Below are 23,846 nucleotides of genomic sequence, written 5' to 3'. Positions count from 1 at the left end.
TCAAACCAAGACCGATCAAATGAATAATCTGCCCCAGTGTAATTCTAGCTCAAAGCCTGTGTGTCCATCTAGTGGTAGAAGTAGAGTATAACACTTTTTTACTTTTTAAAGTTTTTACTGTGTTAAAAGGAAATGAGCGTGATGAATATTACAATGTCTGTATTTCTTGCTTGTTTGTGTGTTTAGAGAGTGGCTATACTTGCTTTCGCATGAGATGTTGAATCCATACTATGGGCTCTTCCAGTATTCACGAGATGACATCTACACCCTACAGATCAACCCTGACTCTGCCGTTAATCCGGTAAATCAACCTAGTTACCAATCTGTCTGAGAAATAAATGAGCCATATGTTCCTAAAATAACAGAGACTGGCGAGTGTTGGAACACATTCTTGTTCAATGTTGATATAAAATTTCCAAATGTATCCACTTTAAATTGAAGTAGTTTAGAAATCTCCTATTTAGCTGTGCAAATGAATCCCCCCCTTTAGCTAATCAATAATTGGTTAATCAGTGTTACAACTCGCCCTAGTCTCTCCTGCATAGGATTTACAAATACAAATTTGTTTTTTAGGAGCACTTGTCCTATTTCCACTTTGTGGGGAGGATCATGGGAATGGCGGTTTTCCACGGCCACTATATAGACGGCGGCTTTACTCTACCCTTCTATAAGCAGCTGCTGGGGAAACCCATCACTCTTGATGACATGGAGTCAGTGGATCCGGATCTCCATAACAGCCTCGTCTGGATTCTGTCAGTGTGCTTTATATATCTATATCACAAACTGAGGTTATATACTGTAATAAACTGCATGAGAGTGTTATAAACAACGTTTTAAATATACTATAATAAAATATACGGCAGTTATTATAGCTATGTATATTTGTTTCAGAAAACAAGGGTCTGGAATGATGGATGCTAATAATGAGATATCTATGCTTTATTCATTAGTTCAGATATATTCATAGACATTTAAAAATAAAAATAAATATTTTAAAGAAGGTAGTTCATTGTTTTGTCAAAAGTTTAGTTAATATAAAAAGGAAAATGTGTATTTTTCTATCTAAAACGTAATTGGTCACAATTTCTTCACATTTCTAATCATCTTTCTTTCTTTACTAGTTCACTTAGAGGGACAGTTCATCCAAAAATGAAAATGTAGTCATTGTTTACTCAACCCTATGTTGTTATAACCCTACATGAGTTTTTTTTAACACAAAGGGAGAAATTGTTAGAAGATTTTGTGCTCAGTGATGTCATACAATGGCAGTTTATGGTAACTACATCTTCAAGCTTCAAAAGAACGAAACTGTATTTTAGAAGTCGAATAAATGATTCTATGAGACTCATGATTGTTATTAAAACATACAATACATTTTGGTCAGAAACAAACCGAAATTGAATGTATTATTTAATGAAACTGTTAACTGACCATTGATATGCTGTGCGCATTCATGATAGTGCATGAGAGCAACAGTTCACGAAGCCCCCTCGTGACATTGGGGCGTTCAAGCAAAAACTCATTTGTCTAATTTATCTAAAAAGAGAGAGTGACAGTGACAACAGAACACAACACATCTGCACACAGAACTTATTTCTGAAGAAGAATTTATGCACTTCTATGCCCAGCCTTATTTTTTAACTTTATACGTTTTTGGATCGGTGCAAGCTCACAATTGATGTACACGTGCGATTCCGAAAAAAGAAAACAAGCATTCGATAGAATGTGCCATCGCTTGTCTCTGCTGTTTAGGACAAAATCTCTGATTATCATAGAAAATATACCTTTTATTGCATGTCGTATGCCATCAGGTTAGGACACTGTGTTACTGTGCCTGCCTGCCAAATAGCCTCTACTATTTGTTTGATTTCCGAGTACTCCGTACAAAAAAATAAGGCTGGACATAGAAATGCATAAATTCTTCGACGACAAACGCTTCAGATATGTTTAGTTAAGTCTGTTCTCTGTTTTCTGTGCAGCTATGTTGTGTTCTTTTGTTACTATCACTGTGGAGGACCTGTTTTTAGATAAAGATAACGAGTTTTCGCTTGATCGACCCATGTCACAAGGACACTGCGTTAACTGTTGCTCTCGTGCTCTATCAAGAATGCACACATGAGATCAACAGTCTGTGAACATTTTCACTAAATAATACATTTGATTTCGGTTTGTTTCTCACCAAATCTTATCGTATACTTTCATAACAATCATGAGTCTCATGGAATAATTTATTAGACTTCTGAATTATACTTTTGCGTTCTTTTGAAGCTTGAAGATGTAGTCATCAGAAACTGCCATTGTATGACATCACTGAGCAAAGACTTTTTTCACAATTTCTCCCTTTGTGGTAGGAAAGAAAGTCATATAGGGTTATAACAACATATGGGTGAGTAAACAATGACTACATTTTCTTTTTTGGGGTGAATTAATCCTTTAAATTAGTCTTGCATGTGTTGTGACCTGACAAATTCATTTTTTAAATTACAATTATTCCATATTTTCTGTCAATTAATGAGATCATAAAAAGCGAATGTATGATAAATATTCAAGAATTTGTTTATTTTTTTAAAATCGTTTGTATTATTCAAATGCAGTTTTATAATTATTATTACAATGTATGTTTTTAGTGAAAATGACATCACTGGGGTGTTGGACCACACGTTTTGTGTAGAACACAATGCATATGGAGAGATCATTCAGCATGAATTAAAACCCAATGGCAAGAGCATCCCTGTCACCCAGGATACCAAGAAAGAATATGTCAGGTGAGCACACTGTTTACCACTTATCCACAAACATTTGTTGCCTTTGAGTCTATATCTGCTCCATCTCCAATGTGTTTTGAGTGTATCTGGCCTGCTCTCATTAGGCATGTTGTCTCTTTTTCTGTATTTGTGCAGGCTGTATGTGAACTGGCGTTTCTTGAGGGGTATCGAGGCTCAGTTTCTGGCCCTGCAGAAAGGATTCAATGAGGTCATCCCACAACATCTTCTCAAGTCATTTGATGAGAAAGAGTTGGAGGTATGAATTATCAAGCTATTTAGAGATCTAAGGAATCCTGTTAACTTTTAATGTCACAATGTTGTCCATTGGATGTGCTTTCTACAGGGTAGTTGACATGAAATAGATACATATTTGTAAAGTTGACATTTACTGTGACATGCTGAACTCCATCTAAAACTATGTAGATCATTTTGTTTTAGAATTATTATCAGAGGTCGATCGATAGTGGATTTTGCAAATACAGATAACTAGACAGGTGGAAAATGGCGATAACCAATTAATCGCCCGATCGTTTATAAAATAGTTTTATTGAATGTAAAAATACATTCTTAGGCTTCGCCTACTGTTACATGCACAGACATAGAGGCAACAAGAGTCAAAAATGAATAAATCCCAGATGCAGTTTATTGTGCAAAATTTACATTTATTCATTTGGCAGATGCTTTTATCCAAACTTTAGCGACTTACAAAAGAGGAACAAAATCCCAATAATAAGGAAGAAAAAAGACCTGGTGCATAATGCAGGACGTTTATCTATAAACTAGTGCTGTCAGTCGATTAAAATTTGTAGTCGTGATTAATCACAGAATTTTGTTTGTAATTAATTGCGATTAATCGCATATTTGAAAAATGCTGAAATTTGACACTATACACTGATCAGCCACAACATTAAAACCACTGGCAGGTGAAGTGAATAAAATGAATTATCTTCTTACAGTGGCACCTGTCAAGGTGTGAGATATATTAGGCAGTAAGTGAAAGGTCAGTTCTTTAATTTTATGTGTTGGAAGCAGGAAAAATGGTCAAGCATAAGGATCTGAGTGACTTTGACAAGAGCCAAATTGTGATGGCTAGACAACTGGGTCAGGGCATCTCCAAAACGGCAGGTCATGTGTGGTTAGTACCTACCAAAAGTTGTCCAAGGAAGGACAACTGGTAAACCGGCGACAGGGTCATGGGCATCCAAGGCTCATTGATGCACGTGGGGGCGAAAGCTAGCCCTCTGGTCCGATCCCACAGAAAAGCTACTGTAGCACAAATTGCTGAAAAGCTGGCCATGATAGAAAGGTGTCCGGAGACTGGTCAGAGTATATTGTCAATAAAATGCACCTTAAATACATAAAAACACTATGGTCAATAAGTGCCAGACGTGGTCTTCTGCTTTTGTAGCCCATCTGCCTCAAGGTTCGATGTGTTTTGCATTCTGAGATGTTATTCTGCTCACTACAATTGCACAGAGTGGTTATCTGAGTTACCATAGCCTTTCTGTCAGCTCCAACCAGTCTGACCATTCTCCGTTGATCAAAAATGTGTCTCTGTCTGCAGAACTGCCGCTCACTGGATGTTTTGTTTTTTTGTCACCATTCTGAGAAACCTCTAGAGACTGTTGTGCATAAAAATCCCAGGAGATCAGCAGATACAGCAATACTCAAACCTGCCCATCTGGCACCAACAATCATGCCACAGGTCGAAATCACTGAAATCACATCGTGATGGTTGATGTGAACACTAACTGAAGCTCCTGATCTGTATCTGCATGATTTTATGCATTGCACTGTTGCCACATGACTGGCCGATTAGACAATCTCATGAATAATTAGGTGTACAGGTGTCCCTAATAAAGTGGTTGGTGAGGGTAAATCTACCTAACAACAAAACCTCTTCAAAGTGCTCATTTTTATATCTTTATGGTAACAAATTGGTCCCCCCAATCATCGGATCTGCATAAATCATATGTGACATTTATTTATTTTTTCAAAACAGCAAATTAAGACGAAAGATGAGCAGATTCCATCCTTCACTTTGTAACATTGTTCGAACAGCAAATGTTTGCAAAATGCAAAAACTATCATCGTTGATTTTTAACCATAACCAATTGTTCCAAAAGGCAACCATTTATACCAATAAATGGGTAAAACCGGTATATTAGTCTACCTCTAATTATAATGCATGCACTTTTATGGCTTCATATTAATTTATGAGGGAATTTATGAATTATTAGTAGTTCTAAAAATGTATTTGTTTTTTTTTTTTGAGTATTTAAAAAGAACTAGTTAGGCAAAAGGGTGATAAAGAAAGAGAAAACTTAAAACTTATTAAGTCCTAAATTCTTGATGTTCTAAAATAAAGCTCATGAAATTTTTTATGTGAACGCCCCTTCATTGGGTCCTTTTTTAACTTCAGGATTTGACTTGGTGAATTGACAATTGTTTCTGTAACACCAGTGTTAGAGCATGGCTGTAACAATGCCAAAGTAGTGGGTTAAATTTGCAGAGAGCGCACACGGTGATAAATGTGATAAAACTTGAACGCACTTTATATCACATTGTAAAGAAAATAAAAACATCTGCCAAATGACAAAATGTAAATGATTCAAGTGTTTCTGTTGTTTTCAGCTTATTGTGTGCGGCCTTGGTAAAATCGACATCAACGACTGGAAATCAAACACTCGTCTGAAGCACTGCACGTCTGACAGTAACAGCGTAAAGTGGTTCTGGCAGGCCGTTGAGTCGTACGATGAGGAGCGGAGAGCCAGGCTGCTGCAGTTTGTCACCGGCTCCTCACGAGTCCCACTGCAAGGATTCAAAGCCCTGCAAGGTACGCAAGCTTTCATTCAGGATCTTGAAAGGAAGCTCAGACTATACACTGTATACAGATTCATCACTCTAATACAGAAAAACTTGGGCCATGTTGTTGAGATCTACTTCATTAAGTTCAAAAACCTTGACAATGTGCCCCAGTATGCATAAGCTCTGTATATACTTTGTATTTTCAGGGATTTGTGTCATAGAAATTATTCAAATCCTAATGGTTTCAAATTAGACTTTAACAATCATTTACTTGCAATCAGAGTCTTAGTGGCAATTTGAAAATCAAACTATGTATATGTTTCTGTATATGAAACTCTGTATGTGTGATCCAGGGGCTGCCGGACCACGTCTCTTCACCATCCACCAGATTGACGCCAGTACCAACAACCTGCCCAAAGCGCACACTTGGTAAGCACTTTTGTGTGGAGGTGTGCTTAAACTAGTGGTAAAACTATATGGGTTTTTCAATGGCTGATGCGATATCTAGAGACCAAAGTGGCTGAGAATTTGTTTTGCATTTCTCTAATTCGTTAAAAAAATATATTATTAAAACATATATTGTCACTCATGTATTTAAAGGGATAGTTCATCCAAAAATGAAGATTTTCAGAAGTGGTATGATAAGTGTGGGTCAGAAACAGAAGTGCTTTTTTACTATAAATGTCCACTTTAACTAGTGATTTGCATTCTATGTGCATTTCGCCACCTACTGGGAAAGAGGAGAATTTATATTAAAAAAGGACTTAAAGGTGCTGTAAGCGAATTAAACTTTTTATTTATTTATTTATTTATTTATTTATTTATTTTTAAGAGAAAAAAAGCATTCTTCCGGTCGCAGAGATGCAATACAATTCACATTTTTTGTTATATATAGAAAATAAATACATTTTAAAAAGCACTCTGATCAGAGTACAATCAACTGAATGTGGAATGGAACTGAGGCATCAGGAATCCCGAATATTACAATCAATGGGCAAGGTTTTATATCTACTCTGAGAATAGAGGACATAATAGTGAAGAATCCAGTCCAAAAACCCATACAGATCAGGGCAAAGGAAAAACATGTGACTAAGATGACAGGGAGAGCCATGGCATTTATCACATTTGTCTTCAACTTCTGGATATATTACAGAAAGTCTCGACTTAGACCAATGGACCCTATGTAAAACTTTGAATTGGATTAGTCCAAGACGAGCACAAGAAGTGGTATACTGTATCCTATCTATAGCAGGTTCCCAAAACTCTTCACTTATTTGTACTCCTAATTTCCAATGCATTCTTAATTTTGGTACTCGACTGACTGCTTAAAGCCAAAATAAAGTCATATATCTTTTAAATCATTCCTCTCTGATTATATGAGAGCAAGCTCTCCCATGTTCTGGAGGTACAGAGGGGAAATTAGGGAAACATCTAGAAATAAAATTTTGAATTTTAAAACACGTTATAGGGAGGTCATAAGTAGATGGCAAGTTGGCAAAACTATCAAAGACACCATCTACATTCATATTTTTGAATTGTTTAATGCCCTTGTCATTCCACACTGAAAATGTTATTACTTAAAGGACCCAAATAGGATGCACCTACAAATTTTGACAGCATTGATCCTGCCAATCAGAGAAAGGGGGAGGTTACCCCAACTTTGCATATTGGATTTAATCTTTGAGATAAGGGGAGTGACATTAGCCGATGCAAGACCAGACAAAGAATGTGTCAACATGTGACTAAATTGAAAAGGTAGATCTGTATGTTGGAGATAAAATGCTTCAGTATTGACGGGATAAGAGTCGCTTTTCTCCAAATTTAATTTAGAACCCGAAACGGAACTGAAGGTTTCCAGAACACTCAAAACAGAAGTAATAGGATCAGTTACATACAGTAACAAATCATCAGCATATAGCAACAATTTGTATTCAACACCGTATCGGACTATTCCTTTAAATAAATGGGAAGATCTTAATACGATAGACTGAGGCTCGATAGCAACAGCAAAGAGCAAAGGCGATAAGGGACAGCCTTGGCGACACCCTCGTCCGAGAGCAAAATAATCAGAAAGAATATCATTAGTATGAACACTGGCTTTAAGGGATGAGGAAAGGAGGCGAATCCAAGAAATAAATGTATTAAACATATTAGAAAACAACTGACATCCCATTATAAAACCATTTTGCACTTCAGAGCGATTAAGCAGTTCTACCATCACTCTTCCACGAGACTGAGCTGTTGAATTAGCCACACCCCCTCTTTCCAAAACCCAGCACATCAATGGTATTGATGAGACCGATACTAAGCAGAAGAGCAGCATTAGTGTGTGTTCCCAAGGTAGTCAAACACAACAATAGCAGAATAGTACCCTCAACTGACAACTATTATAAATCTAAAAATGGCATTAAGCTTTAATGATCTGCTTCAACTACAACACTTTGAGAACACCCAGAATGATTGAGTGGTAGAAGGCATCGCTGACTGCGGCCCGCGGACACATTTTTATATGCTGTTTACAGAGACCAGTGAGAGATCTCATGACACTTATTTAATTGATATCTTTCAGGGAGAAGGAACATATTCTGCATAAAATTCCATAAAAATAACAAAAATCACTTACAGCACCTTTAAATATGGATCTGTTTCTCACCCTGACTTATCATATGGCTTCTGAAGACATGGATTAAACCACTGGAGTTGTATGGATTGCTTTTATGCTGCCTTTATGTGCTTTTTGAACCTTCAAAGTTCTGGGCACCATTCACTTTTCATTTTGGGGTGAACTATCCCTTGAATAGAGGAAAAGCGCAAAAGACAAAAGGAAGAGCTAATATCACTACTGTTAAATTTAGCATTTGTCTCATTAAATAAAACATTTCTTTACAAATTATATTATCAGAATAGCAAATTGAGTGAAAAATGTACTTTAAAAATTATATAAGAATTTATGTCACAGATTTGTATATGTTTGATTTGTTTTCTTATGTATTCTTAGTTGTTTTACCCTTTTTCTTTTATTTTGGATTATTGGATTATTATGTCAGAGCTTTCCTTTGTTTTGAATGTTTAAAAAACGTAATTTTGTGGTTTAAATGAAGAAGAAAAATATTTAGATGTTCTATTTGATCTCAGGCTTTCTGCAAATGTTAATATTTTGTTTGCATAAACATGTTTCTATGTTTATTGTGCACAATATTAACTCAAATTCCCTGAATAATATTGGCAAAAAGTCACTCAAATATTTAAAAACAGAAAAAGTGCAATATCCATTGATGAGAATGCAAGTAGATTTTGGAACGACACAAGGAAAAGCTGTAACACCACTCATTTTAATTAGTTATCGTGCCTGCGATAATCTCAAAATACCAAATATTGGCCAATACATTGGTCTATCGCTAGTCTATCACAGCCATTTTTTCATGGACAGCAATATACTGCAGAACTAATTCAACACTGCTATGCATTTCTTTTTAATTTCATCTCAGCTTCAACCGGATCGACATTCCTCCATACGAGAGCTACGATAAACTCTACGACAAACTGCTGACGGCCATCGAGGAGACCTGCGGCTTTGCTGTGGAGTGATTGCCTGTCGCTAGCGGCCGCAGAGGAACCTTTCTCCAGGTGGATCAGTCCTGTCACACAGCCGACCAAACTGCTGGCCTTACATTTTCCCCTTGCGGAAGAAGAGACTTAGACGGAACGGCTGAGGATGGGTGGATTAAGCCGCAGCACTCGACGCCGAATGCTGCTATATGGAATTTTCTGCATTATTTGAAAAGAAGACAAAAAACAACGTATCTTTTCAGCTGCTAGTAACTCTTTGACTTTTTACTTACTATTTTTTGGAACCTTCTCTTTTTTTTCTCTCCTTTTGTTTTTAGCATTAAGACAAACAATATTTACCGTATTTCATGTAGCATTTGTACCAACTAGACTCTTGCAGAGGCTGAACTTTAGCGGGGAACAAACAAAGAGCGCTCCAGCATAAGCTAACATAAACGCACTACTGTCCTCACCGAAGACAAGACCAGAGAGGAAGATGCCAATGTCAACAAAGGACTGCACAAATGTGCGTTTGTTTGACTTTGGGACATCCGCAAAACTTTTCTTGTTGTACAGGGTGTTGATTCTTGCTACTTGGACTTCCGCGATCTGTGTAAAGAATTTCCTTGCAATCAGGGAATGCCATTAAAGGCCCTGCTGGTCTCTTTTGGACTGCCCTACACTAGATAGTATCTAACTACCTTTGCAACATTCCCCAAGACTGGTGACATCAGCAGTCGGACTCATAAGCTTGTTTAAAGTGAACGAATGAATAAACAAACTCTTAGGTAGGTAGGTAGTCTAGCTTTATTTTTATATGGTGTAAGAGGATGGGGTTAAAAGAATAAAAATATACAGATATAATATATTGGCATTGTCACAAAAAACATTGCCGATGTTTCCAGTGCAAAAAATGAAGTTTAAAAAAAGGATGTATGCATCAAAAAAATACAGTATCTAAGGCTTCAGTTGGATTGACATTTGCTTAGATTTCATTTTATTTTTTTGTCTTTGGTGGGTTTTTTAGGAATGAAGAAAAAAATTATTCAGAAAACATTTGAATATGTTGTTCTATTGGTGTCAACTTTTTTAATAATGGAATTCTGATTTTCTTCCGATGTCAATTTGAACCCTTTAAGATATATATATATATTTGAGCATGTTAATGAGATGTGAAGTGTCTTCCATTTCATTCCCTCTCATTATAATGTTACCATTTAATTATTTAAAGAGTCATAAAAGAAGAAATTAAATTGTTTACTCCTCATGGAAATCAAGAGAGAGTAGTGATCCTTTCACTAGTTATTTTTGTAATTTATTATTAAGTCATTATAATACCAATTTACTGAACTTTTTATCATGCAAAAAATGTCACTGGCCTTCAGTGAGCTTTACAAATGAAATGCAGGAGGATAGCTGTACTGAAGAAGAAAAAATACATCTATATTTTATAATTCAGTAATTGGCTTTTGGTGTAAAAATATTAGTAATAAAGAACAAGCATGTTTAATGTGCTTTTTGTAGTCCTCAATGCACAGCTTGAAACATTGAGAAACCGTTTCCTTCAGGATTAATAAAATAAACTGCATAAATAGACTAATGCATATATATATATATATATATATATATATATATATATATATATATATATATATATATATATATATAAATGTTGAATGTTTATGATATGCTGCCTGTCTATAGCAATCCTCTATGACCATGGACTGTTGTTAAGAGTTTGCATATGCTGATAATGAGCTATACAAATTTACTTGTTACTTTTTATAAATTGAGTGTGAAGAAGGTGAAAAAAACAACAAATAAAAAAAGCCTCTGGATGGATCAGTTAAATATTCTGAGATGGTGCTTTGTATAGTTATAGTATATTGTTCATATGTGTATCACTGACTGTCACTTATCTTTAATTTAATTAGATTTGAAAAACAAATATACATTTTGCACACACAATATAATAGCTGTATATAATAGGCAAAAAATCTATTTACCAAGCTTTATGGATTATACTCTGAATGATTATATATTTCATTTAAATTCTGGTGCACACATAAAGATCTCTTTGTCTTCTCTTCTTTTTCACCTTTTTTTATATATACATTGTGTAGTCAAATAGGCTTCCTTATGGACTGGATGCCCAATTGACGTGTTAGGATTTCAAAGGGTTCCTTTATAGCATGATTTACTAGACAACACTTTTAACTTTCATAGCTGACCAGTGCAATTTGCTAAATGTAACACACTATCATTTTTGTAAAAGTGTTTTATTTTTGTGTTTAATTAGATCTGATTAAACTCGCCTTCATGATGGGATAACAGTGGCCACCTGGTTCTCTGTGACTTTGTTTTAATGATAATGTACTTTTTGCAAAATAAACCATAACAATGTGGTCTTATGGGTGTTTACATCATACTGAAGAGATCAAGTTTTGTGATTAATGACCGTCTGACTGTACGTTACCCTGCTTATTACACGGCTACTTACCAAATAAACTAATCAACATGAACAATGTATGGGTTGAAATCATTTTATAAATTGAGAAGAGACCGCAGTGATACAAGAGACACGAAAGATGCCACTATGTATCAAATGTATTGCCTGTAACAATGGTCAATTAGTTTAAAAAAATGTGACCAACCAGAGCCGTGTAATAAATAGTTTTCATTCCTTTAAGTGTCTTTTAACTCTTAAAGTTATTAAAAACACTTTGTCATTTCATTCTGTGATAAAAGAGGGAAGCTTAATGTACTAGCCTTTCGTTCTTATGATTTTAACTGCAGTAAGACTTTCATGCCAGCTGCATGCCAGCTGCATGTTTCAAAATAGAGAGTATCACAGTGCTTTACAGTCTATTGTGACACCAACATGGGCAGTTAAGCATCATATTGGAAGAAAGGGGACAGATGACCCTATTAGAATAAGAAAGAATCTGTACAACATATTGAAAGGTGGAGGAAGGTGTTAATATTCCCCTTTTAGCAAGTGTTCAAGGTGTCAAACTTGGTTTGACTACAGGTCTCAAAACAGACTGATATTTACCACCCACACCGGGTAATAAAATATAAAGTTAGACCATTATCAATAGACACATTAGTGCTGTACTACATTACATACACTACCAGTTAAAAGTTTGGATACACGACTCATTCTTTGTTAGAAATATTTTCCACATTTAAGAAGAGCATAATTCATCAAAACGATGAAATAAAGCAAATGAATCACGTAGTGACCAAATTTGATAAAAACTCATATCTCATAAATTAAAAGAGCTATGTACAATAATTCATGTTTTCATTTTTATGTACATTAAAATAAATTGTTCACACAAAAATGAAAATTCTCTCTTTATTTACTCGCCACCATGTGTCATGGAATAATGAAGTCTTTCCTCTCTTTGCAAGAAATCCCCATCATATCTGTTTGCCACAATTAGTGATCAGACCGTCTGGCTTTGTTTTAATAGTGGAATCCCTGCAACTAGTTTCTTTTTATATATATATATACATATATTTACATTTCATGTAAACATAATAGAGTAGTATGACTAATGATTGTCCACCCAGTGATTAAGGGATGCTTTCTCCACGTTGTACCATTCTGTATAATATTGCTGAGGTAAGATAAGACAGCATATGTGCGACCTTCAGGCTTTCAAATAGCATAGTCACGCAGCATGCAACCTTTAGAGTTTTCCTGGTTTACATAATGACCAGGCTACTCTACAAATCTTTTTATGCTTAATAAAAATATACTATATGCCATCCCAGATATGTGACTTTCTTTCATCTGCTGAACACTAACGAAGATTTTTAGAAGAATATCTCAGCTTTGTAGGTCCATGCAAAGCAAGTGAATGGTGACCAAAACTTTGAAGCTTCATAAAACACAATCACAGGGAAACAAATTATGGATATGGTGGTTTAATCGGTCTTCTGAAGTGATCTACTTGAGAACAGGCTGAAATGTAACTTATATTTTACTGTACACCTTGTCATTGCAGTCTCTAGGCACGATCATAGGCACAATAGGAGGTTTAATCAAGCTAGAATAATGATCACCTAGGAGACTGCTGATGTCAAGATATTTAGTGAAAAAATAGTTACATTTTGGTCTGTTCTCACCCAAAACTGATTGGGTCACTTCAGAATACAAGGATTACACCACTGGAGTCATACTGATTACTTTCATGCTGCCTTTATGTGCTTTTTGGAGCTTCAAAGATTTGGTCACCATTCACTTGCATTGTATGGACAAAAATACATAATTTCTCCATTACAATATCTTAGTTTGTATTCTGTGGAGGGTAAGGGTTAGGCTTGAGACAACATTAGGGTGAGTAATCCAGGTAGCACACACATACATCTCCGAGATGTCTGTTTTAGATCTTTTCATCTGGAAAGCTAATAAACATCTCCTTAACATATTTAAAAGATCAGATTTACAAATATTCTAAATAATAAACGTCTCAAAGACATCTGCTGAATGTCTTTTTGACATCCGAGAGGAAATATCTTGATGAAAGATTGCACATCAATAGATGTCTGAGCGATGTACGTGTGGGAAATGATGAGAGAATTTTGATATTTGGGTGAACTAACACTCAATTCATATTTGTCTACTAACCCAATTATTAGCATTTAAGCATCGGATCTAAAGGTTTTATCGACAAAAGTACTATGCGAGTTGAAGGCATCATGATAATATCATGGTACTTAATGATTACAATGATTATCTTACTGCTATGGAAGTAACATAGGAACTTTTTTGTAAACGTTTTAAATATAACACATATAAAATGTTGTGTAGTGTATGTTAGGCGATATAGTTGTTATTTCCACGCTTATATTTAAATACAAAACTACATTTCAATGTCAAGCCAAAATGTCTCCTTATAGACAAGTAGGCTTTACGATAGTGCGCATGCTCAGTGATGAGGAAGCGCTGTCTGAACATCAGGGTCGTGTCTAGACGGTAACAAAAGTCTCGCGAGAGCCGCATGCGACGTTCACACTCTATGTTTATTTCGAGTCCCACAGAAACCCTACACCTACCCATACCAATTAATTAATACCCTAACATCATGCCTACAACTGAATCTAACCCTAAACCTAACCTTGGTAACAGCGAATAAGACTCTCGCGAGATTTTGGCTACCGAGGTGTTACCATCTGAATGACGTCAATGGTTTTCCGGAAGCCGCGTCCTCTTGCTATAAAACCCGGCGAGAACTCGTTGTACCCGGCGTTCTTGAGCACCATTACATCACATTACCGTTAACGTCCGAGTAATTTATTTATTTTTTACTTCTAATCTTCTGTTACAAGATGCCAGGATATTCAGACAGAGACCGCGGTCGTGACAGAGGGTAAGATATTGTATTAAAGGTCGAGTAACAATTGGTTTGTGAACATTAAACGCTTAATCAATTTTGATTACTCTGTTTTTATCTTCGACGGATTAATTGTGTTTATCATAATATATGATGTAATGTGCTGTTGAGTCGAATTGGATCGTTTTTATGTGTGTTTTCCTGATTAATCGGGAGATTCGTGTATATAGCTGCCTCTCATCGATCGAAAAAATAAAATGGCGTGTTTTCAGTGTTAACGTTTAGAAAATGTTTTTTTTAACGTTGGAAATGCGTTGTCGTTTTTACATATGAATGTAGTCTTTTTTAATTGAAAGGCCACGGCCAACCATGTGGCTCTGCTGATGTAAAATGCCGGACGTTTTTTTCCCTCTTTGTCTCCTGCCGGTAAGAAATAAAATGGCAGCGGCTTTAAAATGTTGCGCAGTAAAACTCGACACGATGTGAGCTGAAAGCTGAGCTGCTTTCATCTATTATTCAAGGCTTTTGCTTTCCTTATATGGTCAGTTTCAATTGCTATTGTCTGGGAAGAAATGCATTTAAGCACCACTGTATTGCCCGTTTTATTTTTTTGGACGCGTGCCATTGTTTTACCGTTTAGTACTGCTTTAAAGTACATCGGTGAACCATGCAAATACAATTTATACATGGTTGTGATTTAGTATTTTTCATAAGTACCATGGTATTTCCGTGTGATATTATTAGATAACCATGGTTCCACGCCTTTGTTTGAGTCTTATAAAACAGTCCGTCGACCTTATTCACACCAGCGCCATCTCCGAATTCTGACAGGAATTACAGCGATACTGTAAGGAATAAACATACAGTAATGGGTTGTACAGTGTAGTTTTTTTTGGGTCGTTCCGCTGTCAAATCATTTATGACGCATTTCCAAGAAATGTCAGTAGACAAAACCTCACACAGTAGGAGTCTCGATGTGGAAAACTGGCTTAATACAGTTTGCGTGGGAACACATTTACAATAAGGTTCCATTTGTCATCATGAACTAACAATGAGCAACACTTTATTTTAAAGTGTTGCTTAAGTGAAGGTCTATAGTGTTGTTTGATGTGATGTAACCCCAGCATATACGGAGTACCCATTTGCTGGTATTTTGTAATGTGTGCATTTATTTAAACAATTTTATTTAAAATATCCTAGCAGTTACAACAGTGGCCCCCCACGTTTTGGAGGCAACCGAAATGGACCTCCTCCACCTAAGAAGTTTGGGAATCCTGGCGATCGACTGCGGAAAAAAAACTGGAACGTGGACGAACTGCCCAAGTTTGAGAAAAACTTCTACCAAGAGCACCACGAGGTTTCAAGGAAGTCACCTGTAAGTAAACGTCCATATGTCGGTAATTTGTCATTGAAAGGATATGAACTTGGCCTGTTTGCTTGTTTTGTTTTTTTATATCTGAGATGTTTTCTGTATTGCAGCAAGATGTTGAGCACTACAGGAGAACCAAAGAGATTACAGTGAAGGGAAGAGACTGTCCCAAGCCCATTATGAAGTTCCATGAAGCAAATTTCCCAAGTAAGTTCATACAAATTGTTTTCAAATAATTGAATGCATTTGATTGAGTTTAAAGTAAGCATTTGATCCTTTTTACAGACTATGTGATGGACGTGATCGATAAACAGAACTGGACTGATCCAACGCCCATTCAGGCTCAGGGGTGGCCAGTGGCACTGAGTGGCAAAGATATGGTCGGCATTGCACAGACAGGATCTGGGAAAACTCTCTCGGTATGAACCATCTATGCTTTTTTTTTTCTCTTTTTTTCCCCCCCTCAATTTTAATGGTCTTTAGCTGGTTTTAATGCGTTTCCTTTTGTCTGCAGTATTTGCTCCCTGCCATCGTTCATATAAACCACCAACCATTCCTGGAACATGGAGACGGCCCCATTGTAAGTCCAGACTTTTGTGAAGTATGCGTAACCAGATGATGATGATGATTATCAATTGCCTTAAATTAGTGTGTTAATTGGGTGTCTTCCCTCTAGTGTTTGGTGTTGGCTCCTACCCGTGAACTGGCACAGCAGGTCCAGCAGGTGGCAGCAGAGTATGGCAAAGCATCTCGTCTCAAGTCCACCTGTATCTATGGAGGAGCTCCCAAAGGACCACAGATCCGGGACCTGGAAAGAGGTATGTGTGAAATTAAGCTTTCAGAATACTTTTGCATCTCTTGTGTAAACGTATGTGTACACCTAACTTAACTCCTATTACTGTTCTTAGGAGTTGAGATCTGCATTGCCACCCCTGGTAGACTTATCGATTTTCTGGAGGTCGGAAAGACAAATCTGCGCAGGTGCACATACCTTGTGCTAGATGAGGCGGACAGGATGCTGGACATGGGGTTTGAACCCCAGATTCGAAAAATTTTGGACCAAATTAGAGTACGTGTTCAGTGTCTTATGAATGAACCCATACGAGTTCTTGAATATTTGATTTTGTCATCCAGTAACCCATTGTTTAAATCCTCTTATTTGTTCCCTTTATAGCCTGACCGACAGACTCTGATGTGGAGTGCTACCTGGCCTAAAGAGGTTAGGCAGTTAGCAGAGGACTTTCTTAAAGAATATGTGCAGATCAATGTTGGAGCTCTTCAGCTCAGTGCCAACCACAATATCCTTCAGATTGTGGATGTCTGCAATGATGGAGAAAAAGAGGATAAGTGAGTACTGAAAGTCTTTCATAGTAGTTCTAAGTGCCATGTCATAATGAATTTGACTTTTTAAAGGCTTGTATAATAAAATGTTTATGAACAACCAGACTGTTACGCCTGTTGGAGGAAATCATGAGCGAGAAGGAGAACAAGACCATTATCTTCGTAGAGACCAAGAGAAGGTGTGATGATCTGACCAGGAGGATGCGCAGGGATGGGTAAGATGAACTACTTTGCTCATTATTGCTTCATGTGGATGTCAAATGCAGAGAACTTGATTAGAATTTTCTGTCTTGCAGGTGGCCTGCAATGGGTATTCATGGAGACAAAAGCCAACAGGAGAGGGACTGGGTCCTAAATGGTATGTGTCTGGGCAGGATAAAACTTATACAACAGTTAAATCAGTCATGCTATTTTTAAAACTTGGTTTCTCTTCTAAACAGAATTTAAATTTGGCAAAGCCCCCATTCTCATCGCCACTGATGTTGCCTCCAGAGGACTAGGTTTGTTGTTCTTTTATTCTGAGTTCTATTATTACTGTATATAGTGTAGAACGTTGTGGTCTATGAAGTATTGTTGTTTTTAACTGCTGTGCTTTCTGAGCTCCCCCTCACCTGAAGGTGCAGTCTTGGAGGCAGGAGCTTGGCATGACACGTCCAGGTTCACCGGAGGGGGTAAGGAGCTCCTCTGTGGAGTTCTGCCTGTCTGCCAGCCAATCAAATTGCATTCAGAGGTGATTGGAGCTCTGTGATTGGGCCAAGTCTGAGAGGCACCTAGTGTGACCGCATACTACGGAGGAGCGTGGCACCGCAGGGTGGTCGTACTGCGTCTTGCTCGCTTCTGCTCTCGCGCCACAACTCGAATGGTTGAATTTGCATTTTCCCAGCCAAGATTTTTTTTTGATGTCTACGGTGATGGTACAAGTCTGTCATTGGTTGGACTGTTAGCTGAGGTTTCCTTATGCAGGGTTCCCATGGTCATGAAAAGCTTGAATATATCAGGAAATTGTCTCGTAGTTATGCTCGGCTCTAAAATTATCAAATAGAAATTCCTTTTTGCTTTTTTTTTTTTGCGAGGGTGTGGGTGTTTTTTTAAAACATTTTTATATATTGATTTTTCAATACTTATTTAAATCAACTTTCAATTCAGGGTTATTTATATAATGCTTTTCCAGTACATATTGTTCCAAAGCAGCTTTACAGTCAATAGAAATGGAAAGAATGCTCCCCAGGAAGAGTCATGGAAATACATTGGACAAAAATGGTGGGAACCCTGTTAATGGAAAAGTGCTTTCAAAAGTTGGCCTTTTTTTAACGAGAGCAGATGCTTTTATCTCCATGCCTCTGCACTGAATGCGATTACCCGGCTGGTCGATGTGTTCCCTCCTTTGCTGGCTTCAGTCATGTCGAGTCCTGCCAAAGAGAATAATTTTTTTTCAAGTGAGCACCGGGTTTGTTGAGAAATTGCCACTTGTAGGATCAAATTTGAGCCTTGAATATGCTTTTTTATATATACAAGCTAGTTTATATTTTATCTTGGCAAGTTTGTTGACACTTGCTAATTGAGGATCTCCTTAGATGGTCATCACATTTTAACTGGTTGTTAGAATGGACTTTTTATAGACTACAATTTTTTGGATCATTCCTGATTAATTATCCTTAACGTGTTTTAACCATCTTTTTCTCAGCTTGGTAAGTATCTTGCAAATGAGTTCTTCCCTTGCTAACTTTTGTTCCTGTTCTTGCTGCTGTGGTGTGCATCCCGCACCACTATCGCTGCCATGGCACATCCATTTATTTTTAAACAGATGTTGAAGACGTCAAATTTGTCATTAACTATGACTACCCCAACAATTCCGAGGACTACATTCACCGTATTGGCCGTACAGCTCGAAGTCAGAAAACTGGAACGGCATACACTTTCTTTACACCCAACAACATGAAACAAGCACACGACCTAGTCTCAGTTCTCCGCGAGGCGAATCAAGCTATCAACCCCAAACTCATCCAGATGGCCGAAGACAGAGGAGGTAAATCCAATTGGTGAGATACAAGAGCTGCGCTTAATTTTCAGCCAGTTTGTCCTTAATCTATTCATAACCTCAAGTGGGACCTTCTAGGCCTTTTTCATATATAGATTGGAGTTTTTTAATGTCCTTTTAGTTGCTTGTAGTCTGGATGGCAATTTTTTTTCTTCTCTATGCTTTGGTTGTGGACTTTTGACTTGTATGTTTTTAAGTGCTATACTTGGAATTGTTTTAGTCTGAAAAGTTGGATTTGATTTCTCCACTTCCATTGTTTTTAATAAAAACATTTTTGCAGGTCGTTCAAGGGGAGGTCGCACTGGAGGTTTTAGGGATGACCGTCGTGACCGCCACTCTGGTGGCAGACGGGATTTCAATAGCTATGGTCAGGACAGCCGCAATGGAGACTCTTATGGACAAAAGAAGGTATTTGGAAACAAGAATCAAAATGGATCAAGCGGCTACAATAGCAGCGGTAACAGTGGTAATGGCTATAACGGCGGGTACAGCAATAACGGACAGTCTAACTTCAGTGGCAACCAGTCTGGCGGCTATGGAAGCCAAAGTTATCAGAACCAGCAGTTTGGTGCCAACCAAGGGGGTGTTCAGAATGGTATGAGCCACCCCCCACAGTTCCCCTTTAACCCACAGATGCCCCAGTCTATGCCCTTTCCCATGCCCCCTCCTGCCTTCCCACAGTAAATTCAATCTCATTTGCTTCCCTTTATCTTTGATTGTTCAGTTTAATAAGAGTTATGTAACTTTCTATGAAACCGGATTTAAAGAACATGCATTCCTCTATAGAGTCCCGGAGTCTGCTGTGCAGGGTTTTGATTTTATTAATTCCTTTTTTGTTAGTGTTTTCAGTAAGTTATTTTGTACTGTGTAGAGGTAACCAAGAAGGATCTACACCTGGTAAATGTCAAGGGCCTGTTTAGGCCATTGCATGATCCTGATTCCTCCAAATAAAAATATTAAAAACTGCTCTTGTCTCTGTTCATTTTAACTACTTTTCAGAGTCATTTTTTAATCTCAATTAGATAATTAATTCAGATGCATTTCTTTATTGCAATTTGAAAGGGCAAGTTGTGTAGCTTGCATGCATATTTATAGCTTGTAAAATTTTATGAAAATTGTGACCAAGAAGTTGACCGTTAACAAGATAACACTTGTCTTGTAGGCTCCATACATGCACATTTTGTGTAGAAATTCACCAGTGTAATTGGGAGGGGGAGGCAATAGTTCCAAAAGATGTCAAAAATAGAGTAAGTAAATTTAATAGTTTGTAGTGCTACCTTTTACTTTAATGCAGCCATCAGTCTGTGGGATCTGTCTCTGCTTGCTTCGTGCAGCTAGGTTGGTGAATACTTGCCAATTTTACCTTGCAGAATTAAGAGTTCAGTCAAATTGTGGGATGAGCGGAGATGTACTTGAGTGCTCAAGTCCATCCATAGGTTTTCTATTAGCTTTAGGTCATGGCTTTGACTTGACCACTCAAGGACTTTGACCTATCTATACTTAAGCCACTGCCTTGTTTACTAGTGCCATTCTCATGCTGTAACTAATGTGAACCACCTGGGGCTACAGAAGTTCCTTGAGAATTTGGTTTTACATGACCGCATTTTCCCTTCAATCATGACCAATTTCCAAGTCCCTTTTGAAGAGAAACTACCCATCAATATAATGTTACAACCACAATCTGAAATTACTGTCATGTGTTTGTGCGCTTTTCTTTTTTCCCAGTATGCATCACAATGTGCTTGGCACCCTCTGCTGGTTTGTACCGTTACACGACTGCTGTAACTGTACAACAGGGTTGTTGGGATTGCTTGACACACATACTTGTAACTAACAGTTACAGAAGTGCAAAGAACACATTCTTGTGTTTTAATTGATTGACTGATTATTGCTTTGCAGTAACTGCCTAACGCAAAGTGTATTCCTTCTCTTGGGGAGATAGGAAATGGACAAATACATTAAGACGATTCATATTATGAATATGCCCGTGATATACATGTTTTGATTAATCTTGGAGCTGGATTTTTTTTTTTAATCCCTATGGTGGAAAAAATGAATGGGAATAAAATACTTCCAAATCCGAGGCACTATATTGAGCAATAGGTAATAGAAAAAGCATGTATCTGTTTTCAATTTGATCATTTCTAATTATTGACATGTATTTAAATCTATAATATTTTATGTTTCTATCCACATGTCTACACATTTCATAATTGACGAATTAATGTAGTGTTAAACTCAAACAGCATTTGTGGCATAATGTTGATTAAGAAAAAAAAATATTTCTTTAAAAGCAAAAAGGTGTTACAGTGAGGCACTTGGAAGGGAATGGGGCCAATTTTTGGAGGGTTTAAACACAGAAATGTGAATCTTATAAAAGCATTTACATTCGTTGAAACGCATGTATTTGTTGAGCTGTAAAGTTCAAATCATTTGTACAATCATTTTAGGGTTTGTTGACATTACATCGTCATGGCAACAAAGTTGTAAAATTGGCTATAACTATAAATTCTGTAGTTAGTAAGCAATTGTATTGCACTGAAATCATGTTAACGCATTGTATTTTATTGTGGCTATAATTTTAAAACAGTGAGTATTTTAACGTTTACAGATTGGCCCCATTCACTTCCATTGTAAGTGCCTCACTTTAACCCAGATTTATTTATTTAGATATTTTTAAGAAAAGGAGGGCAAGTCAAAATGATTAACAAGCTAAATTTCACAGACCACATTTCAAAGACGGCAAGATCATGTAGATTTACACTCTACAATATCAGGAAAATAAGACCTTTCCACTCGGAACATGCCACACAACTGCTTGTTCAATCACTTGTCATAACTAGACTGGACTACTCTAACTCTCAATGCAGGCCTTGCTGCCTGCTCAATTAGACCTCTGCAAATGATCCAGAATGCAGCAGCACGTCTGGTCTTTAATGAACCTAAGACAGCACACGTTACACCACTCTTTGTCTCTCTCCACTGGCTGCCGGTTGATGCACGTATTAAATTCAAGGCCCTGATGCTGGCATACAAAACAGTCACTGGGTCTAAAATCATTTATGCAGATCTACACTCTTGCCAGAAGCCTGCGGTCAGCTAAGGAACGTCGCCTTGTCGTACCAACACAAAGAGGCACCAAAACACTTTCCCGGACTTTCAGTTTCATCATACCACGTTGGTGGGATGACCTTCCCAACTCAATCCGTTAAGCTAACTCACTTTCTGTCTTCAAAAAACGGCTAAAAACACATCTTTTCCAAGAGCACTTAACCAGTCACTAAAAAAAAAAAAATCTTGTTGCACTTAAATCTGATTTGTATACTATTCTGATGCTAGTGAAACTCTGTAGTATGGCACTTTTTGTCCAAATGTCTTAAGATGATTCGCTTATGTTTTCCTCTTTTGTAAGTCGCTTTGGATAAACGCGTCTGCCAAATGAATAAATGTAAATATTTGTGGTAATCAACAGTATGCCACAACTGCTGTCGATTGAGCTTAACTTGTGTTGAACCCGGAATATTCCATTAAAAGGCACAATTACTGGCCAATGTTTATGATTCATGCTTATTCTGGCTACAAGTGGTGGTCTAAAAGTCACTTTATGGAATCATATATTTAACAACCAATAATGAGTAATCCATTCAGGCGTTCCTCATTCACAGGCTATTATTTTCCACAGGACCATCCATGCTCTTGTGAGCATTATTAGTGATGTTTGGCCAATAATGCTCACCAAACAGAAATCTGACATGATTTGGCTTGTGGAGGCCCATTCAGGTAATTTACATTCAGACTTGACAAAGATGATCTCATCTGGTGCATGTTTGTAAAGTATGTGTAATATTTACTCATTGTGTTAACCATTTATTTAGATTTATGCATGTTTTTACATTTATGCATTTAGCAGATGCTTTTATCCAAAGCAACTTACAAAGCCCTTATTACAGGGACAATCCCCCCCCGGAGCAACCGGTGGTGGTGGTGGCGGCGGCGGCTGTGGGGATCGAACCAGCGACCTTCTGATTACCAGTTTATTAGTTATGTGGTTTAAACCACTACACCTCCACCACGTATTTGTATATGCAGCCTATAGCATTAATCACCATTATCTTTAGAGGGCAGAAGGAATGGGATGGTATTAGTGTTGCAATTCATATGTGATCATCAAAAACATGCATTTAGATTAATTTGATGGCAGTGTGTCATTAAAAACATCACATTTAAACTGATCTTAAAAAATGGAGGGGGCGTCTAAAATAATCATTCACTTTCAAGGAAGTCACGCGAACTGTAGTCTTGGGTGCGCATGTATTGTGTACAGTTAGTTTCCTGCGTAAGAGCAAAAGTCAAGTGCACAAATAGACACAGACATCTGCACGATGCGAAGTCTGAACTGAGGTCGCACCTGTCTGTCAGGTAAGAGATTAGCGGTGTCCTGCTGCGTTTTCCGCTTGTTTCTATGTTGATCAGGGGGGCAAAACTTTCCTTTTAAAATTTGTGGCATAATTTTGATTACCACTTCAGAATCGTTTCTATTCGTCCCTCGTTTATTAAAATAAATAAATCGCGATTACAGTGAGGCACTTACAATATTTCAGTGGGGCCAGTACATAAATATTATTGTTTCA

General features: G+C 37.3%; 3 protein-coding genes across 7 annotated transcripts in view; all 3 read left to right on the top strand.

Moving 5' to 3' along the window:
* The window catches only part of LOC127652679 (E3 ubiquitin-protein ligase SMURF2-like), a 99,347-nt gene extending 88,572 nt beyond the window's left edge, over positions 1-10,775 (top strand). For both annotated transcript variants that reach the window (XM_052138973.1, XM_052138972.1), the window contains 7 exons: positions 187-301; positions 574-752; positions 2,628-2,765; positions 2,901-3,021; positions 5,400-5,601; positions 5,927-6,002; positions 9,062-10,775. In XM_052138973.1, the coding sequence (XP_051994933.1) occupies positions 187-301; positions 574-752; positions 2,628-2,765; positions 2,901-3,021; positions 5,400-5,601; positions 5,927-6,002; positions 9,062-9,161 (931 nt within the window). In that variant the 3' untranslated portion in view covers positions 9,162-10,775. The remainder of the gene's footprint in view (positions 1-186; positions 302-573; positions 753-2,627; positions 2,766-2,900; positions 3,022-5,399; positions 5,602-5,926; positions 6,003-9,061) is intronic.
* A 3,566-nt stretch (positions 10,776-14,341) lies between these two features.
* ddx5 (DEAD (Asp-Glu-Ala-Asp) box helicase 5) lies at positions 14,342-20,181 on the top strand. 4 transcript variants are annotated; one of them, XM_052138974.1, is made up of 13 exons: positions 14,342-14,503; positions 15,668-15,842; positions 15,947-16,043; positions 16,122-16,255; positions 16,351-16,416; positions 16,513-16,654; positions 16,745-16,905; positions 17,011-17,183; positions 17,282-17,392; positions 17,474-17,535; positions 17,618-17,677; positions 18,982-19,203; positions 19,496-20,181. In XM_052138974.1, the coding sequence occupies exons 1-13, from the start codon at positions 14,463-14,465 to the stop codon at positions 19,897-19,899; spliced, it is 1,848 nt and encodes a 615-aa protein (XP_051994934.1). In that variant the 5' UTR covers positions 14,342-14,462; the 3' UTR covers positions 19,900-20,181. The 4 variants fall into 4 exon arrangements, with proteins under 4 accessions (XP_051994934.1, XP_051994936.1, XP_051994937.1 ...); XM_052138976.1 differs by having other exon boundaries at positions 18,982-19,216; positions 19,496-19,663; XM_052138977.1 differs by having other exon boundaries at positions 14,345-14,503; positions 15,671-15,842; positions 18,982-19,216; positions 19,496-19,663.
* A 3,350-nt stretch (positions 20,182-23,531) lies between these two features.
* Positions 23,532-23,846, top strand: part of mgat3a (beta-1,4-mannosyl-glycoprotein 4-beta-N-acetylglucosaminyltransferase a) — a 26,574-nt gene continuing 26,259 nt past the window's right edge. The window contains exon 1 of the mRNA XM_052138996.1: positions 23,532-23,634. The gene's annotated coding sequence lies outside the window, so the exon portion shown is untranslated. The remainder of the gene's footprint in view (positions 23,635-23,846) is intronic.

The sequence above is a fragment of the Xyrauchen texanus genome, chromosome 12, assembly GCF_025860055.1.
Source record: "Xyrauchen texanus isolate HMW12.3.18 chromosome 12, RBS_HiC_50CHRs, whole genome shotgun sequence".
In the NCBI taxonomy this organism is placed as follows: Eukaryota; Metazoa; Chordata; class Actinopteri; order Cypriniformes; family Catostomidae; genus Xyrauchen; species Xyrauchen texanus.
Note: the sequence above shows the minus strand (reverse complement) of the source record. Positions and strands in the feature narration are given on the sequence as shown.

Excerpts from the sequence above, each read along its gene's own strand:
- ddx5 (XM_052138974.1), top strand. The coding sequence starts at position 14,463 with ATGCCAGGATATTCAGACAGAGACCGCGGTCGTGACAGAGG. Across the intron at positions 17,184-17,281 it reads GATGGAGAAAAAGAGGATAA|ACTGTTACGCCTGTTGGAGG; the intron begins GTGAGTACTGAA and ends ATGAACAACCAG. Across the intron at positions 17,536-17,617 it reads GAGGGACTGGGTCCTAAATG|AATTTAAATTTGGCAAAGCC; the intron begins GTATGTGTCTGG and ends TCTTCTAAACAG.